At 44.5% G+C, this 14,162-nt stretch overlaps 1 protein-coding gene across 1 annotated transcript in view; it reads left to right on the top strand.

The window, feature by feature from the left end:
* Positions 1 to 13,323, top strand: part of KCMF1 (potassium channel modulatory factor 1) — a 68,839-nt gene extending 55,516 nt beyond the window's left edge. Inside the window, exons 6-7 of the mRNA XM_066574118.1 lie at positions 2,442 to 2,724; positions 10,961 to 13,323. Of these exons, the coding sequence (XP_066430215.1) occupies positions 2,442 to 2,724; positions 10,961 to 11,222 (545 nt within the window). The 3' untranslated portion in view covers positions 11,223 to 13,323. The remainder of the gene's footprint in view (positions 1 to 2,441; positions 2,725 to 10,960) is intronic.
* Positions 13,324 to 14,162: the final 839 nt, after the last annotated feature.

Genomic DNA, 14,162 nt, shown 5'->3' with positions numbered 1-14,162 from the left:
GATCGCTACTGTATCACATGACTGGGGACCGCTCAGCGAGACCACCGGTCACTGCTCCAAGCACTCAGCGACCGTTGGTCGCTGGGAGCACGGAGATTTAAAATTTCCTGGGCTCCCCGGCTCCTGCGAATGTGTCCGGCATTTTGCCAGCGGGCGCATGCGCAGCAGCCGGAAGGGTCCATGGAGGATAATCGCAACTGGATTCAAATGCGGAAGCCTCCGAGAAGATGTTTCATCTCCCCCCCCCACCGATCGCATCGGTGAGGGGTGATGAAACTTCCACTTTTTAAAGAACTTTTACGTGATCGCCATTATGCATTGGATAACGGCGATCACGTGTCCAGTAACTGCATACCGCGGCACCCCCCTCCCCCGTGACATCTCCAGGCTCTTGGCTACCTTTGGTAGTCAGGAGCAGGGAGATTTTGTATTTCTTGGGCAATATTTCACTTTTGCGCATGCGTCCACCATCATGCTGACGGGCGCATGCGCAGAAGCTGGGGTAAGCTCCGTGCATGAACATCCCATCAGTGAACAAATCCGGGGACCTTGGGTACGTAATTTCATCCCCCCCTTACGGATACGATCTGTAAGGGGAGATGAAACTTTAACTTTATAAACGTTTAACTTTTTTTTTTTTTACTTTTTAACTTTATATGATCACCGTTATCCGATGGATAACAGTGATCATATCACTGGAAACCGCATACAGCGGTCCCCAGTCATATCTCCCTGCACTAGGCTAATTGTGACAGCCGGGTGCAGGGAGATTTTGAATTTGCCGGGCTTCTGTACATGCGCGGCACATCGCAGAAGCCAGTGGGGGGTCGGAGGCTACGAGGACGGCTACGGGGCCCGGAGCATCAGGAGAGTGGGGAGCAGTGCGGCGGACCTCGGTGAGTAATTTCAGCTGCCCCGATGGATCCAATCCATCAGGACAGCTGAATATGTAACTTTTTTTCAACTTTTATTTACTTTTTTGCGATCGGCGCAATTGCCGGGGGCGGGGGGGGGGGAGGGGGTGTCCATACAGCCCGGTATGACAGCTCCATGCTGTCGGCGACCTGCGGACACCGACAGCATGGAGCTGTCACGTCCATAGCCCAAGGGGCTTTATTCTCTGCAGGACACGTTTTTACGTCCTCAGAGAATAAAGCCCACTTTGGGAGGACGTAAAAACACTATGGGCTGGTCGTTAAGGGGTTAATTAAGAAAATTAACTGAATAGGACCCTCCTATTAATATAATAATCTTTATTTGTATAGCGCCAACTTATTTTGCAGCGCTAGCCATTTCTCCTTGAGCAGGGATTGAGTGATGCAATAACCTACTTTTTTATTTATTTTTATTTTTTTCAGTTTGACATTTTTCTACTAAAACTTCCCATGGAATTTGGATAATTGTCCAAAGCCAACAATTTTGACACTATTCTTTCGACAGTTGATCGAACACCTTCATTATAAGGCTGTTTTCACACGCTCCAGAAAATCGCGCAAGATGTGTGCATTGAGATGCACGACTATGAACACCATTCTTTTGAATGGGGTCATGCACATCCGCAATCTTTATTCCCACCCCGATTCAGGAAACCAATCACAGCATGCCCTATCTTGGGGCGTGCCCTGACATTGCCCATTGTTTTCAATGGGGCTGGCGGCAGCATCGCACCGCATGCTAGGTGCACACAAGTGTGATGCGACGTCTCTTCATTGAAAGCAATCGCTTCTTCACCGAAGTGATGTTTTCGATATAAAAACGCCTCACATCCATGGGGAAAGTTTATGTTGGCGAACGTGATATTGGGCTGTGATTCACGGACCGATATCGCGCTCACCCGTGTGAAAATAGCCTAAAGAATGCTGTTACCTGTTGCCCCAATCCAGGGAAGATATTTGGAACAAAAAACAGAATTCGAGTGGTTTAACAATCAATATCTGATTGCAGGTTTCTGAGTTTTAAGGGTTCGTCTAATGAAAGCATGTTAGCCACCCCTCTCAGTGTTGATGAATTTTTGGTTATTTTATTCTTGGTATCTAGATTTTAAAAATCCAAAGTGTGTTAGAGAGTGGACGTTCACTTTGTACCTTTTATATGCCAATGTTCCCAAATGGGATCTTTACGTTTTGAAATTTTTTTTTTCTTTTTTATTGGTCCAATTTTTTTTACCACTTTTGTTAAAAGAAAAAGGAGGAAAAAAAAAAAAAAAGAATCGGCCTGTAAAAGGTTTGAGTCTATAATGCGCTGCTTCATCACTGGCCTATACAATTCTGTTGTATCTGTAACATGACTAGTTTAGTTTTCTCACTATGGTAAGCAATTGTAAGCTCGGTATTCAGATTCTACATTTTGCTAAGTTGTTAGAAACTGTGAAATCTTCTTCTATATATTTGTATTAAACATGATAAGATTACATGTTCCTGTTTTATTTCCTTTCTCTGCAGAGCTATTATCCCAGTTATCAGGGGTGAGGCGCTCAACGGGTGGTCAGTTAAACTCCTCGGGTCCTTCGGCCTCTCAGTTGCAACAGCTTCAGATGCAGTTACAGCTAGAAAGGCAGCAGGCGCAGGCAGCACGGCAACAACTAGAAACCGCACGCAACGCCACCCGGCGCAACAATGCAAGTAGTGTCACCACCACCATCACCCAATCCACAGCAGCAACCAACACATCAAACACGGAAAACAATCAGCAAACAATACAGAATTCACAGTTTCTTCTTACAAGGTATGGCTTCTTTATAGAGAGCATATCTATTGTGCCACGCGACCATATTTAAAAACGGTTCTGTCTTGGTGACACATTCTCTCTTTAATGCCATTGTAAATGATTTTATTTTAGCTTTGCACTCTTTCCATATGTCCATTGTCATTCCATCACATGTCCAATTGGGTAATATGGCACACACAAGGAAAAACCAAAATCTTTCAAGTTGAAGACCACCTTTCCTGCACAGTTACGCAATACCTGTTTCAGTCATTGAAAGTAACTTACCTATTTTTTTTTTTTATTTTTTTTTAGTGTGCGTATAAAACAATCCAACAAGAAATGCACCCAGCCTTAAGCTAATCATTAACTATACCTCGCAAGCAGGATCACGGGTTTCATTTTTGTTAACTTATCTTTAAGAAACTCTCAACTTTGATCAATTTCTACTTGTTAGAAGGGTCTATTTAATTAGGTACTCAGTGTCCCACTACTAGGATCCACCACTATGACTTATCTATGTGGAAGCCTATCAAAAAGACCAGAGCTACACAGCGACTTTGTCTGTGATAAATGAGCGACATTTCAAACTAATGGGAGTGGATGCAACTTGGAAGTTAATGCCACCCCTCTTAGTAGATTTCTCGCGATCATCAGAATGTGATGGCATTCACTTACGTTAGTTTGCTATGCCGCAGAGACATACTGCGATTTTTGGCTGCATGCCCCCTAGTCCTTGCCTAAAAGGGTTCTCACATGGACAAATTCTAATTGCGGAATCCACAATCCCTGTCCACACTGAGTATCAGTGGCAAAATGCAGGCATTGAAAGGCATGTACTTTTGCTTTTTCCTTCATACTGATGGATATGAATTGCGTATTCCACAAGCGTATCACAGAAGGGAAAATATAAAATCAATCACTGAAAACAGCCAGATGCTTACTGATACAAGAGGGCAGATAGCTGCATCCCCTGAACATGCAGGCTGCTAAACTGCCAAATGAGGAAGCCAATTACACCTTTGCTGACATGGATGAGACAGCCACTCACACAACCTCTTAATATAGAGTGGGTGGCTGCTTGGTGTATACTCCTGCACAGAATAGATACAAAGGGCCAAACCTTCTGATACATGTAGTCCACCATGCAGACTAACATCCTATTAATGACACCATAATAGTTCGGCGGGCTGCTTTGCACTTCAAAAAGTGAATCACATTGGTACTGCCACCCTGGGCTTCCTCGGCATTTAAAAGCTGCACTGCATGTGAATAATACGTAATAAATGCAAGGTGGATTTTGGCCAAAAACCTGAGCTTGCAAGCCGATCGTCAAGGCTCCTCGCGTCTTGTGAGTCCCTACAACAATATAAATGTGTTTATTCCACAAGCAGAAGAAAAATTTACAGCATGCTCTATTTTGCCACAGACTCCATGCAGACTACCTCCACTGAAGTCAATGGAGGCTGTCCAATCCACAGCCCTTTTGCAATTAACATTGCGTATGGGTTGCGGGTACTTGCGCTGGAAATACAAACCTTGAAGAAAAACAAAACTGTATTGCACATGACCGATGGTGAGCCGCCGCGGTCATCCACAATACACCTAAATCAGGTATGCAGGGTGACCGACTGGGCTCACAGCCGGAATCAACTGCGGGCCTCCCGCATAGTAACATAGTATGTAAGGCCGAATGAAGACATTGTCCATCTAGTCCAGCCTGTCTATCCTACTGTGTTGATCCAGAGGAAGGCAAAAAAACCCAAGGCCAGAAGTCAATTGGCCCTTTTGGGGAAAAAATTCCTTCCCGACTCCCTAATGGCAATCAGACTGTTCCCTGGATCAACCCCTAATAGTTCCTACCTGCCTATATACCAGGATTGACACTTAAACTAAAATTTATATCCTGTAATATCCTTCTCCAGAAAGACATCAAGTCCCCTTTTAAACTTCTCTATGGATTTTGCCATCACCACTTCCTCCGGTAGAGAGTTCCACAGTCTAACTGCTCTTACAGTAAAGAACCCCTTTCTGTGTTGGTGATGAAACCTACTTTCCTCTAATCGTAGCGGATGTCCTCTTGTTACCGTCGTGGTCCTGGGTGTAAACAGATCGCGGGAGAGATCCATGTGTTGTCCCCTCATGTACTTATACATGGTTATTTGGTCGCCTCTTAACCTTCTTTTTTCTAGAGTAAATAGTCCCAATTTGGACAGCCTCTCTGGGTATTCCAGTCCCGTCATTCCATGTATTAGTTTAGTCGCTCTTCTTTGAACCCCCTCAAGCACTGTGACATCTTTCCTGAGCACCGGTGTCCAGAATTGTACGCAGTATTCCATGTGAGGTCTGACAAGTGCCTTATATAATGGAAGGATAATGTTCTCGTCCTTCGCCCCTATACCTCTTTTGATGCACCCCAAGACTTTATTTGCCTTTGCAGCGGCTGACTTGCATTGGTTACTCCAGTTTAGTCTATTATCCACTAGTACCCCCAGATCCTTTTCCATATCACTTTTCCCTAGTGGTACCCCATTAAGTGAATATTGGTGACATCCATTTCTCCTGCCCATGTGCATAGTCTTACATTTTTCAACATTGAACTTCATTTGCCATTTTTCTGCCCAAGCCCCCAGCTTATCCAGGTCCGTTTGTAGCCGCACATTGTCCTCCGTTGCATTAATTATATTGTATAATTTTGTGTCATCTGCAAATATTGATATTTTGCTGTGCAGCCCCTCTATCAGGTCATTGATAAATATGTTGAACAGAGTGGGGCCTAATACTGAACCCTGTGGCACCCCGCTAGCGACTGTGGTCCAATCAGAGTACGAACCATTTATTACCACCCTCTGCTTTCTATCGTTGAGCCAATTTTTTACCCACTTACACACGTTTTCGCCCAGTCCGAGCTGCCTCATTTTGTATATTAGCCTATTATGTGGCACGGTGTCAAAGGCTTTAGAGAAGTCCAGATATACAAGATCAATAGATTCTCCCTGGTCCAGCTTAGAGCTTACTTCATCGTAGAAACTGATCAGATTTGTCTGACATGAGCGACCCTTCATGAATCCATGTTGGTGAGGAGTTATTCCCTTAATCTCCTTGAGGTACTCATCGATTGCGTCTCTCAGAATCCCCTCGAAAATTTTTCCTGTTACTGAAGTGAGACTTACTGGCCTGTAGTTACCAGGCTCACTTTTGCTCCCTTTTTTGTAAATTGGGACCACGTTGGCAATGCGCCAGTCCAATGGTACTACTCCGGTCTTGATAGTGTCTAGAAATATTAGGTATAGCGGCCTAGCTATCTCGTCACTTAGTTCCTTTAGTATCCTTGGGTGTAATCCATCTGGGCCCGGTGATTTATCAATTTTAGTTTTCTTTAGACGCTTCCGCACCTCCTCCTGCGTTAGGTATGAGATATTTTGTGAGGGGTTCGTTTTATTCCCCTGCATCTCGTATGGCATTTCATTTTCTTTGGTGAACACACTTGAGAAGAAACTGTTTAGTAGATTTGCTTTCCCTTCGTCATCATCAATGATTTCTCCTGCATTGTTTTTTAAAGGGCCAGCGCTCTCCCTGCAAATCCTTTTGCTGTTTATGTAGTTGAAAAATAGCTTCGGGTTGTTTCTGCTCTCTTTTGCAATCCGTCTTTCTGCTTCCTCCTTGGCAGTTTTGATCGTATCTTTGCATATTTTGTTTTTTTCCCTGTATGATTTTAGCGCTTTTTCGCTGCCTTGTTGCTTTAGTAGTTTGAACGCTTTCTTCTTTTCGTTTATTGCCCCTCGTACCGTCTTGTCGAGCCACATTGGTTTCCTTTTAGTTGAGTTTCTTTTATTTTTAAAGGGAATAAACTGCTCACATGAGGCGATTAGGATCCTTTTGAACTTTTCCCATTTTTCCTCCGTACTGATATTTTTGAGGATGTTGTCCCAATTAATGTTACCGATAGTAGTTCTAAGCTCATCAAATTTTGCTTTACTAAAGTTTAGTTTCTTTGTCACTCCCTGATAAGGCTTCCTATTGATTGACAGCTGGAAGTTGATTATATTGTGGTCGCTGTTCCCCAAGTGCCCCTCAACCTGCACCCCCTTTATACGTTCCGGTTTGTTAGTTAGCACTAGGTCCAGAATGGCTCTCCCTCTTGTTGGTTCCTGCACAAGTTGGTTCAGGTAATTGTCTTTAATTACTCTCAAGAACTTATCACCCCTGTGAGATTTGCAGGTTTCGTTCTCCCATGTTATATCTGGGTAATTAAAGTCCCCCATGATAATTACTTTGTTTCGTTTTGACACCTCTTCTATCTGCCTTAGTAGTAAGTCTTCAGTTTCTTCTGTTGCTTTTGGTGGTCGATAGAAGACCCCCATCAGGATTTTGTTATTTTTTCCTCCCTGTATTTCTACCCACAGAGATTCCACCTGTTCGTCTCCTACCCCTATATCCTCCCGTAGCCTCGGCTTCAAGTTCGATTTGACGTACAGACATACCCCTCCCCCTTTCTGGTTCCTTCGGTCTCTTCTGAAGAGATTGTACCCCTGCAAATTCACCGCCCAATCGCACTTATCATCAAGCCATGTTTCAGTAATTCCGACCATATCATAACTTTCATCAGTCATTCTTGCTTCAAGCTCACCCACTTTACCGATCTGACTTCGTGCATTCGTGATCATACAATTTATTTCATTTTTTTTGTTTTTTAAATTTGTTTTGTTGCTATTCGTACTATTGGCTGATCTATCAGTTCTAACTGTACTAACCCCACCCCCTGCTCGTCCCCCATTCCCTTTGCTTGGACCCAGATAGCTAATTACACTGGCTACCCCACTATTTCTCATTTTACCCTCCCCCCCAGTCCCTAGTTTAAACACTCCTCCAGCCTTCTAGCCATCTTTTCCCCCAGCACAGCTGCACCCTCCCCATTTAGATGCAGCCCGTCCCTACGGTAGAGCCTGTAGCCGACCGCAAAGTCAGCCCAGTTCTCCAGGAACCCAAATCCCTCCTTCTTGCACCAACTCCGGAGCCACTTGTTTACCTCCCTAAGATCCTGCTGCCTTTCTAGTGTGGCTTTAGGTACAGGTAGTATTTCCGAGAAAACTACCCTGGAGGTCCGCGCCCTGAGCTTGGACCCTAAGTCCCTGAAATCATTTTTGAGGGCCCTCCATTGACCTCTAATTTGTTCATTGGTGCCAACGTGCACCATGACCGCTGGATCCTCACCAGCCCCTCCCAGTAATCTGTCAATCCGATCCGCGATGTGTCGAACTCGAGCGCCAGGAAGACAACACACCGTTCGACGATCCCGGTCTTTATGGCAGATTGCCCTCTCTGTCCCCCTAATAATTGAGTCCCCCACCACTAGAACCTGTCTAGCCTGCCCTGCGCTCCCCGTCCCCGTCTCACTGGAGCAGTCATCCCCCTGGCGTTCAGAGGGCGTGTCGTGCTGCAGCGGTGCTGGCTCTGTAATGGCATCCCCCTCATCTGCCAATCGTGCAAACTTGTTGGGTTGTGCCAGTTCAGGACTAGCCTCCCTGGTTCTCTTCCCTCTATCCCTCCTTCTTTCTGTCACCCAGCTGACTGCCTGCTCCCCCTGCACTTCCGTACTACCATCCGCCCCCGCCTCTACCCCAGCGAGTGCCTGCTCAGTGAGCACCAAACTCCTTTCCATGATGTCAATGGCTCTCAGTGTTGCCAGTTGCCCATTTAGATCCAGAATTTGGGCTTCTAAATTTGCAACGTGCATGCATCTTGCGCAACAGTATGCACCCTCGATCGGCTGATCAAGGACCGCATACATTGCACAAGTAGCACACTGGATGACATTGCCAGGCATGGAGCTCATCCTAATGGGGATCTACAATTTACTTGTGGAAGTAGTGAAGATAGACTTGCTCACACTCCGCTGACCCGCTGCCGCGACCGCTGACCCGCTGCCGCGACCGCTGCCGCGACCGCTGACCCGCTGCCGCGACCGCTGACCCGCGACCGCTGACCCGCTGCCGCAACCGCTGACCCGCTGCCGCGACCCCTCTCCCGCTGCCGCGACCCCTCTCCCGCTGCCGCGGCCCCTCTCCCGCTGCCGCGGCCCCTCTCCCGCTGCCGCGGCCCCTCTCCCGCTGCCGCGGCCCCTCTCCCGCAACCTCTTACCCGCTGACACTTATGCGCAAGTAGTCAAAAAAAATTCCCCCCCCCCCCCCCTCACAAACACTTAGACCCCCAGACACACACACACACAGAACACACAACTAACCTGATACACAGAAGACACACAACTCACAAACACACACAGAGGTAGATACTCAGCTCCTCCGCTCCTCCTGGTGACGTCACCCGCTGTCCCGGCGGCCGCTCACTCTGCCCTCCTGTCTCAGCTGCTCCGCTGAACTCCTGGTGACCGCTTGGCGCCAGCTGCTGCGCTCCGGTCCCACTGGTCACTCCTGCCCCCGCACCTGCTTCGGCTGCCGCTGCCCCCGCACCTGCTTCGGCTGCCGCTGCCCCCGCACCTGCTTCGGCTGCCGCTGCCCCCGCACCTGCTTCGGCTGCCGCTGCCCCCGCACCTGCTTCGGCTGCCGCTGCCCCCGCACCTGCTTCGGCTGCCGCTGCCCCCGCACCTGCTTCGGCTGCCGCTGCCCCCGCACCTGCTTCGGCTGCCGAGCTGCTCCGCTGTCCCCTTCAGCTCCCCGCTCGCTCGTGCCTCCGTCTCGTGCCGCTACTCCTGGCGTCATGGGTAATCTAACCAGTTTGTGTGAGCTCGGTCTAAGTGTTTAAATTCCCTGCAGCGCCATCTCAAGGAAAATGAAGGTTTACACCGTGCTTATTCGAATCGGTGGGTTTTCAGTTCAACTCCTACCCACTCCAGGACCTACATTTACGTCCTGGAGCGTCAGGGTATGTATCAAGAGAGGTCGTGGGGTGACCTCTCTTCATACAGCGCAGGCGTCAGCTGTTTATCACAGCTGACACCCGTGGGCAATATCTGCAATCGGCTGCACGGGCGATCGCCGCTATCAACCCTTTAAATGCCCTGAACGATGTCCCGTACCCCCCCACCCCCCGCTGTGAGATCATGGTAGCTGTGCGGGTATCATGGCAGCTAGGGGCCTTATGAAGCCATCGTGGGGTGGCTTGATAGACTGCCTGTCAAATCGCAGTAGGACGTAATGCTATAGAATTACATCATACTGCAGGAGCGATCAAAGCATCGCATGTTGTTGTTCCCCAGGGGGGCTTAACCCCTTGAGTGGCACGCCCGAAAAATTTCCGGGGACGAGCTCCGCTGCTCATAGCAACATAGCCCAGAAGATTTCCACGCTATGTATCACTATGGGAGCTGCAGAGCACAATGCCACAAGCTGTGACATTGTGCTCTGCCTGCACAGACCCACACAGAGCAGTGCAAGGGCTTGGAAAAACCAGCAGAAGATATTGCCGACATGTCGGCAATGTCCTGCTTTGTTTACAAGTTGCCATAGAGACCATCGGCTTGTCAGAAGCAAGCCGATGGTCTCTGTGGCAGGGAGAGCTGGTTGTTAGCTGTCAGAGGACAGCTAGGTACTAGCTCTTACAGCAGAGATCAGAGAAAACCTCCGATCTCTGCTGTGTTAACCCTTTACATGCTGCAGTCTATGTGACTGCAGCATGTAAAGGGCTGTCACTGCAGCATGTAAAGGGCTGTCACCATCGGACCCCCGGAATGTGATCAGGGGTCCTGATGGGTCCCTGTGAAAGTCCCCTAAAGGGACAAAAAATTTAAAAAAAAAAAAAATAATAAAAAAAAATTAAAAAAACACTTGTCTCCCTTTACTTTGTAAAAAATCAAAAATACAATCACACGTGGTATCCATGCGTCGTAATGACCCAGAGAAGGAAGTTAATACATTATTTAACCCCTTAATGACATGGCCCCTTTTTTTCTTTTTTCCCTATTTCTTTTTTTCCTCCCCCCTGTTTAAAAAATCACAACTTGTCCCGCAAAAAACAAGCCCTCATATGGCCATGTCAATGGAAAAATGAAAAAGTTATGGCTCTTGAGACGCAACTGCAAAACTAGTTGAAATTCAATGATTAGACCATTTTAAAAAACCTGCCCTGGTGGCCACGACAGGGTGGTAGGAAACCTGCCACTCAAGGGGTTAAAAGAAAAGTGAAAATAATAATGTGAACTGGCCTATATTCTTCACGTTGCCGATATGCAATCAGAAATTGTGAGTTTTTTTTTCACCTCTTATTTGACTGAATCCTTGTGATTTAACCCACTTTTTAGGTTGAACGACCCTAAGATGACAGAAGCTGAGCGACAGTCATTAGAAAGTGAAAGGGCTGATCGTAGCCTATTCGTCCAAGAGCTGCTGCTTTCTACATTGATGCAGGAAGAAAGCTCCTCCTCAGATGAGGACGAGCGGGGGGAAATAGCTGATTTTGGGGCAATGGGTTGTGTAGATATAATGCCTTTAGATGTTGCTTTAGAAAACTTAAATCTGAAAGAGAGCAATAAAGGAAATGAGCCTCCGCCACCTCCTCTTTGATGACATCCCCCTTTGCAGACAATGTCCTCTGTGCTGTAACTGCCAATGAAAGTGGACAAACAACTATCTTTGGGTTTGTTTTGGTGATTGTAATTTCCGGTCTGTCACTCTTGTTACATTGTGTACATTCAAAAAAAAAAAATTGAGAAGAGACAGAGGCAAATATATATGACAAAATCACTTAAGTAATTTTTACTTCTAGCAGATATACATAGGTAGCAGTAACAGAGGCAGCTGTCTGCTTCCTGTACCTTGCCGTAAACAAAAAAAATAAAGCTCTCCTAATCTCCCACATTCATTGAAAAAAAAGGAAAACAAAAGTATATGGAAAAATCTCTAATGAAGCTGCTGTGTGTATTTATGAATATTAATTAATAAAACTGCTTGGATGGTTTACCATAACTACTGCATGAGGTTTTTTGCAGCGTGCATGAGGTTTTAGTGACATTGTCATTAAGAAAACAAAGAAAAACAAAAAATAAAACTGGCTTAAATTTTAAGACTATGTATTAAGCCATAAATCCCAAAGCTTTCCTAAACATTATTCAAAAGGTTACAGCACCTGACGACATGCAACGTTACCCAAAACCTAGTGCGTTTGTGGCTTTGGATCTTTTGAATAATGTGTGATATTTTTTTTCCCCCTTATTTTATGCAAGTTCTTCAGTGGCATTAACTAAAAATGTTTGTGTCCCATCAGGCAAAATATTGCGCACTTTCAAATTATAGAAAAACTTTTTTTTTTTTTTTTTTTAAGGCACTTGTACTATAGAAAAAATATGTTACTTACTGCCTCATATTTGTTCCATTTCTTTAAGAAATTTCATTGGCTTATGTAAACCAAATATTTTGTCGGGTCTGAAAGGACTTTATGGAAAGTAAAGGATATCAAAAAGGAATAAATGCAAAAAAAAAATCCTTCTAAATTGTTGTAGTCTTAACAATTTCTATAAAATGGCATTTACAGTTAACCCCACTGTTCGAAATTGCACAATGTTTTGTGATTCCTCAAATCAATCCTGTTCTGTGTTTAAAAGTTTTTGTTTGCTTATTTTCTTTTTTATGTGGTTGTTTATTAAAAAAAATACAAAAGCAAAGCTTAAAACTGTTAACCTTGTTTTATCCAGGTGTAGATTTGATTCATTTAAATGCTGTTTAAAAATAAGTTAGCCCAGATTATGCTGTCTTTTACTTTTAAAGAAGCCTTTTTTCACATTCTAAATTGTTTTTCTGAATTCTCTTATTTATGTACTTGCTTAATAGTTTGCAGAGACTTGTCCGCAAAAGGAGAGCTTGAGGATCCCTCACTTTCACCCAGATTTGTCAGTATACTATACGTAATTCCTAATGCTAATGTTAGCACTTTTTTATTTATTGTTACATTATGATTTTTTTTTCCCTTTTGGCAGCCTTTGATTAAAAAAATCATGCCACCTACATGCCTATACTATTAATCCTATTTGTAAAAATATGTACAGTGTTCTCTTTGTGCATAGACTTTCATAAAGGGCCTGACACGGTGGGTAGCAGATGTCCGACCGCCCCCCCCCCCGCCCCCCCCGTTTGTTTTGCAATGTAAAGTTAGAATATAAAGACAATAAAAAAAAGAAGAGTACGCACAGCTTTCTGATGACTTTACAGATATACTCTCACTTGATCGTGTATACATTTTTGCTCCTCTCCATCCCTGTCCCTCATTTTAATTTTGAATTAGTCAGTTGTTTGCAGCATCACATTGTGTACAATGAAAAAAATAGTGTATGTAAAACCACAGTAACACAGTAAGAGTGTTGGCGCTCTTCCCCTCCCTCACTTTTTCCCTTCCGTATTTTTGCTCATTCTAGCACTTGAATGTTTTGTCCAATCCATATATGAAAGGCTTATGGTGCTACAAGGGTTAAGAGGAAAACGCCGCTTAGTTATTGTAGCCGTTTAGCAGGGGGTATTTTTTTTATAGTTTGTTGAGGATTTCTGAGGAAAAAAAATGAGAAAAATGAATCCACCACGTCTCTTCAAGCTATAGTTTTTTCTTTTTTTTTCCAAACACATACTGCACATTACAGCTATTCATTCAGTTCAATAAAGTATTTTCAAGACTGTTGCCCACTTGAGTTTCATTTCGATCCTTTTAATAGAAAATGTGGCGGTTGCAGATTTTTTTTTTTTTTTTTTTTTAGCTGACTGGAAAAGCAATTTGTTAGTAAGTATATACTAGAGGAATTCTTTATTAATGGTTCTGCGATAGTCTAATCTTCAGTTTACAGCTTGTTAGTAAATTACAACTTAAATCCTTTTAAGTGCTCCTTCATTTTCATATTTACACATCAATGGAAGAATTGAATTTCTTATAAAGAATATATAGGCTTGTTTGACCAAAGTAATAACTGCTGCTTTTATTTACTTGCGGCCTATGGGTGGTTTTGACAGCCGAGCTATTAGAAAGGACCGTACATCGAAGGAATAAGTAATACTACTTGAATCAAACAGTTTGGGGAATTGTTTCCCTTTTTTGTAGGAGAATTTAAGGTAGCAGGAGTCATTGTGATATTGAGAATTTGGAGAGACTCAAATAATACATTTTAAAACCTATTCTATTGTTTAGCATCACCTTAAGAAGACCACTTTTAGCATGTGTAGTCTCTGCTGAATGAGAATTTAGAGGTGTGTAAGCATAAAGAGTGTCCCATTTGAACAACCCACTTTCTATATACCCTTTTAAGGACAAATGGACATAAGTTGAGCGGTCCTCTTCTCCAGGAACCCCTTTATTTTGAGGCTCTAGAAAGAATGGCTCCTATTCTGGCAGACTTTAAGACCAAGTATTTTGTGGTTGCCTATTCATTGCACTGATTAATATTACATGGGAATTGGGTGATTGTACATAGATCACCCGGGAACAGACAGTCTGGACAGTCAGATGATTGCTAGGGTTGGCCTCAG

Source organism: Eleutherodactylus coqui, chromosome 7, assembly GCF_035609145.1.
Source record: "Eleutherodactylus coqui strain aEleCoq1 chromosome 7, aEleCoq1.hap1, whole genome shotgun sequence".
Lineage (NCBI taxonomy): Eukaryota > Metazoa > Chordata > Amphibia > Anura > Eleutherodactylidae > Eleutherodactylus > Eleutherodactylus coqui.
Note: the sequence above shows the minus strand (reverse complement) of the source record. Positions and strands in the feature narration are given on the sequence as shown.